The sequence below is a fragment of the Monodelphis domestica genome, chromosome 8, assembly GCF_027887165.1.
Source record: "Monodelphis domestica isolate mMonDom1 chromosome 8, mMonDom1.pri, whole genome shotgun sequence".
Taxonomy (NCBI): Eukaryota; Metazoa; Chordata; class Mammalia; order Didelphimorphia; family Didelphidae; genus Monodelphis; species Monodelphis domestica.
Window position 1 is genome coordinate 15,308,996 of NC_077234.1, and position 6,000 is coordinate 15,314,995.

The window sequence follows — 6,000 nt, forward strand, 5'->3', positions numbered from 1 at the left end:
ACCCAGACTCTCACAAAGTGCTAGGACTGAGTCCCTCATTTTTCCTGTTCTTAGAGTTCTTTCTTAGCCTCAGCTGGCAGATCTCTTTGTCACCCTGGGGGGATCCTTTAGTCTGACAGCCCGAAGGTGGGAAGAGGGAACCTGGCTGGCTGGAGCTGCTTCCAGAAACATCTGCCTCAGCCTCAGACAAGAGCAACAAGAAATGTCTTGTTCTGTCCTTCTCCCATCTCTGAGTGGGGTAGCATGTGGAGATGCTCTTAGCGCGGTGCAGCTCCCTCCACAAAAGGGACTGATTCTCTCTTCCTGGTGGAAACCAGAGACAAGCAGCAAACCTCTGGCTTCGGGATGCACCAGACGCAGCCTTGGCTACCAATGGTGGTGGTTTGGGTTTTCTTCCAAAGCTTGGAATAGCCTGAGAAGAAAGGGAGCCCCTCAGTGGCCCATTTGTGGATCTTGGTTTTTCTAAGAGGGGGATGAGTCAAACCTGATTGGGGCATAACGTGTCTTGTGGCATCTCCAAAGCGGGCGAAGATGGGAAAGAAACGATCCTGAAAAACCGATGACTTTGAGAGGCACTAACAGCCTTTTCCAGTCACCTCTGAATGAGAGATGGTTTTCTCAGAAAGAGACTTTTAAATTACTCTAAAATTTCAGAGGAAGAAAATAAAACCAATAAAAATGTATTTTGCCCTTTAGAAGGAGGTTACAAGAGACATGAAAACTTTAGGGGACTTTCCTTTGTTCAAAAACAATTTCTTATTTCATCAAGACCTTATTTTTATCACCTTACATGATACAACAAGGTGGCACAGTGGATCGAGCTAGACCTAAAAATCCAGAAGTCTCGAATTCAACTCCTGCCTCCATTTCTGTTTCTGCTAAATGAGTATACTAAGAGCAGGTGTTGTCAGGATAAAAGGTGATAATATTTGAAAAGCACTTTGCAAACAGCATTATGCAAGTGCACTGGGAAATAATAAAGGAATCCATGGCAGGGGACCTGGAAAGACCTTCTGCTGAAGACGGGTTCTGAGATGACTCTCAAAGGAGATCAGGTTTATTTGAGATGAAGGGGAAGGAGCAGAGCCATCCAGGCAGGGGGCATGGCCATTACAAAGATGTGGAGTTGGGAAATGGAATTTGTGTTGTAGCAATTGCAAAGAGGTCAGTGTCCTTGGGCTCTACAGTACTGGGAGGAAGGCTAGAAAGGCGGACAGGGAGTGCCTTTTCTAAAGTGTCTTCCATGGGCCCACCGTTGTGCTAACTGTTAAAAATACAAAGAGAAGCAGAAGCCAGGCTGCCATCTTGAAGAGTTTCATTCTATCTGGGGAGACGCCATCTTTGTAGAGACTGGATTACGGAAACTCTACCTTATCCATGGGAGGGGAGCTCGGAGGGAAGCTGGGGAGAGGGCTGGGCTTGGGAAGGCTTCTTGCAGGTGAGATTGGAGCTGAAAGCTGGGGCTTCCTAGAGGTGGAAGTGAGGAGGTCCAGAATTCCAGATATGGTAGACAAGCCAGTAAAAAGAATTCAGGAGAACAGCAAGGAGGCGGGTGGCCCCTAGTCTGAAGAGGATGTAGAAGGTAGTAAAGCAGACAAAAGCTGGAAACGTAGGCAGGGGCCAAGTTATGGAGACTCAGCCTGATGGTTTACATAGATTGGCTCATTTCATCTACATAGCAGCCCTGTGAAGTGCTATTATTATACCCATTCTATGGATGAAGAAAATGAGGGTTCCTCAGTATAAAGTGGCCTGTCCAAGGTAATACAACTAACTAGTATGTTTATGAAGCAGGAGTCACACTCATGTCATCCTTATTCAAAGACCTGTGATCTATCCACCATGCCAAGCTACAGAGGCAAAATTTGAACTCAGGTCAAGGTAGCTAGATGGTACCTGGCCTGGACTCAGGAAGACTCACCTTCCTAAGTTCAAATCCAGCCTTCCTAGCTGTGGGACCCTGGGCAAGTCACATAACCCTATTTGCCTCAGTTCTCTCATCTAGAAAATGAACTGGAGAAGGGCATGGCCAACCACTCCAGAATCTTTGTCAAGAAAACCCCAAATAGGGTCACACCACCAGTTAGCACTCCAAATCCAGTTGATTTCACTGGACTATGCTGGGGATCTAGAATGGGGGAGTTTTGAGATTGGGGATCTAATTTTTCCTCCTCTTTTCTGCTCCTAGGAGTGAGAGAGCCCGCTGGATAACTGCCTTGGGGCACAGCAGTGACCGGCAGAGCTTGGACAGGACCAGTAAGTAGCAGGGATTTGAGGGGGTCACTTGAGAAATGCTGCCCCCTGCTGGTCATTGCCAGGGTAGCGGCTCGAGCATCACCTGTCCTTCCTTCCCATCCCCTCCTTTCTCAGTGCTCTCGTTGTTTATTGGCTTGTTTCCCATTGGGTGTCATGTTCAAGGCTGGCCACCCTTAAGCACCCAATCTTGGAAGACCCTTCTAAAAAGGAAGAGGGTTGACCTGGCGGAATAGGAATGTTCTAAACAATTGGAATGACTTTACTACTCTACCTAAACATTTTTCAGTCTCCTCGTGGTTTCAAGGGGACGAGCGAATGGCCATGGACCACACTGATTGGCTTTGCATTTAAAAGAACTCTTGACTCCCATTCCTTGGAGTTCACTCAGGACCTTCCCTTCTCTCCTTAGTGCTTACCCAAGTGGAAATCATTCGCACATTCACTGCCAAGCAGCCAGACGAGCTGTCCCTCCAGGTGTCGGATGTGGTCTTGGTTTACCAGCACGTCAGTGACGGTGGGTACATGTTCTTTGGCTTGGAGCTCTTCCCCAGGGGTGGATTCAAGACCAGAAAGAGCCATTTTCACTTCCTTTCAGTTTCGGTCTCTTCCAGACCATCAGGGTGAGTGGGACTGTTCTAGGTGAGCAGCCTCTCACGTAGGTGCTTACTGGCAAATCTAAGAGCTGATCACTGATTGCCCACCTTTGGGGGCCCACAGGGGTGAGGAATGGTGGAGATTGGCTTGAAAAGAAGCGTAGAGCCTACATTGGATTGTTTACTGTCAAGGGGCAGGGAAGGAGGAAACAAATCTGGAACTCACAATTTTAAACACTTATTTTTACATGTAATTAAAGACTTGTTTTAAACAGGAAAAAAGGAAGGGTATGATTGCCTCAGGGGAGCTACACTGAGCAAACCAGGCGATCCTGGATTCTGGACATTCTAGATGACCACAAACGTCTCATGACCTTTTCCAGATAGGGGTTTTGTAATGAATTTGTGGTATTCCTTTCCCCTAAAACATTTAGAAAAGTCAGGAGAGCATGTGGTAGAGAGCATGCGATATAGTCCTTGCTGTATTTCGGGTCAGCATTCAAGGATAGTCTTGCCATTTACTTCTGGTGACCTTGGGTCAGTTGTTTAACCTCTGTTGGCCTCAGTTTCTGAAAACTGTAAGATAAGAGAATTGGACAAAATGGGATAAGATCCCTTTGAGTTTTAGGGAAATAGCCCTTGGGTTTATTTATACCCTGGTTCTACTACTCCTACAGCTCTGACCCTGAACAGTCCACTCAAATCTCCAGGCCTCAGTTTCCTCATCTGTAAAATGAAGGAGGTTGGACTAGATCCCTTTCAGCTCTAAATCTAATCATCAATAAATAAAACAAGTATCTAATAGGGAGAATTCATCAAATACTAAGAGGAATACAAGATAATTTAGTTTGGGCGTCCCTGGAGAACAGGGAACAGCTCTTGGGCTTCTCCTTGGATCCCTGCTTGCTCGCACCTAGTTTGGGGCCGGGCACATAGTAGAGCCACTACGAACACTTAGCACCTTGGCTGACTGTCCTTGCAGGTTGGTACGAAGGTGAACGTCTACGGGATGGCGAGAGGGGCTGGTTTCCCATGGAGTGTGCCAAGGAGATCACCTGTCGGGCAACGATAGATAAGAATGTGGAGCGGATGGGACGGTTGCTTGGACTGGAGACCAACGTATAGCTCTCCCAGTGTCTCCCCTTTGGGGATGCCAAGATTTGCACTAAATGGTCATGGTGGGCTGGTTGGTTTGTACTAGTTTTGTTATTTTATTATTTTTTTAACACAGCCTATTTTATTAAATGATAATAAAAATCACTTTTCTTCAAACCTGGACAGCTACCCTGCTCTCTTAGGAGACAGACTGTCTCTTGAATGCTTCTAGTTCTCCAGAGCAGAGATTTGGGCTCAGTTCTGCTTTACTTCAGGGTGACGGGGTCGGGTGCAGGAGCAGAACCTGTAGGGGGTCGTCTCTCTGCCTGGAGAACCTGGAAAACCCAACCAGGTTCTGGGAGAGTCAGGACGATGCTTGTCCGAAACTGGAGCGGCATAGACATTCCATAACCGGTTCTGGTTGGGCGTCCACAAGAAGGCTCTTGGATTGGCCATTCCCAGAGATCCATTGGCAAACTTTAGCCTTTTTCTCCTGGCCTCAGAGCTCTCAGGAGAGCTTGTCAACAGGAAAAGGGAAGGGTCCGTCACGCCATATGGTCAAAGGTCCAGAGGGCTCAGTTCAGAATTTGGGTGTGTGAGAGCCCTGAGGTCTGAAGGGAATGGAGTCTCCCTCCTCATCCCAACCTTCTAGGGTCCAGGTCTGGCATTTATGCCTCAAGGAGGGACCTTCAGACTTCCTGGCTGACTATTGCTGAGGGAAAGGCTCTTGTGGCCCCGGGGACATCTTGGTGAGGAGTAATGGTGGTGGCCTTTACTACGTGCCAGGCGCTTTACCTCAGATCGTGGGAGGTAGGTGTATGATTGTTATCCCCATTTTATGGATGAGCAAAGGGAGATCAGCTTCCTCAGGGTCACACAACTGTCAAACATTTGAGGTATTCCTCACTCACTCTATCCAGCTGCCCCTGAAGGGAATGAAAGAGGAGAAACCTTTATTCTGTGTCTTCTATGGTCCAGCTTTACAAATATCATGTCATTTGGGTGGTGGGATCCGTGCTTTGAGCTAGGCTGAGCCTGCTCTTCCCCAGACCCGTCTCTGCGGTCTGGATGGCTCTGGGCACCCGGGACAACCCTTCGCTGTTCTGGTTCTTCTCTGCCTTAGCTTGCTGGGTTCTCACAGAAGCCCTGTTGGGTCTGCGGGCACCCGATGCCATTGGGGATGGATCGTCCCTTCACTGCTCCTTTCCTCTTCCACATGTCCAACACCTGAGCTCTCCCTCAATGGGCTCCTTGAAACAATTCCCTTCTCACAGGAGCCAATTAAATCCAGCATCTTTGGGGTCTGATGACTTCCTGCAGCCCTCGACTGTCTATGGGCTGCTCTGTCCTCAGCCAGTCTCATGAGCCTAAGCTTCTGGCCGTTCTGCTAAACTCTCCCCAGATTCCTTCATCCAAATCCGATGCTCCCCTTCATTTGGCTCGTTGGCCCCGGCTCACATCCCAAGAGTCCTTTGTAATGAAGGTCTTAAGTATGGATTGTTTATAGAATAGAGTGACCTTAACCGTATTTATGAAAATGCATTTGTTAAGAGTTAAAATAGGCAGTGAGAAGGTGCAATGCGTAGAGAGCCCTGAATGAGTCAGGAAGACCCGAGTTCAAATCCAGACTCAGACACTTGGGCAAGTGTTTAACCCTGTTTGCCTCAGTTTCCTCATTTATAAAATAGGCTCGAAAACTACTCCTTTATCTTTGCCCCCAAAACACAGATGGGATCCCTAAGTCAGCCATGACACACAAACAAGTGCGAGTGCTTTACCCTCTTCTATGCTTTCCCCAACCCTGCCGCCATATTATTGTTTTAAGTTTGAGGTGAAAAGCTTTCCTGTCAGAGAAATCATGAACAAGATTTAAGGGTGAGCATTCCAGACGGTCCACATTTCCCTAGCACTTTGTGGGCTGCCAAGCACTGTAGAGCTGCCCCATCAGTCCTCACGATAATTGTGGAAGATGGGTGTCGTTATCCCTATTTTGCAGATAAGGCAGGGTGGCTAACTTGCCCAGCATCACTAAGGTGAACCAAGAGCCAGAAGCAGA

At 47.8% G+C, this 6,000-nt stretch overlaps 1 protein-coding gene across 1 annotated transcript in view; it reads left to right on the plus strand.

Moving 5' to 3' along the window:
* ARHGEF26 (Rho guanine nucleotide exchange factor 26) overlaps positions 1-4,121 on the plus strand; it is a 156,919-nt gene extending 152,798 nt beyond the window's left edge. The window contains 3 exon segments of the mRNA XM_001372560.3: positions 2,189-2,256; positions 2,666-2,770; positions 3,832-4,121. Coding sequence (XP_001372597.2) covers positions 2,189-2,256; positions 2,666-2,770; positions 3,832-3,974 — 316 coding nt within the window. The 3' untranslated portion in view covers positions 3,975-4,121.
* Positions 4,122-6,000: the final 1,879 nt, after the last annotated feature.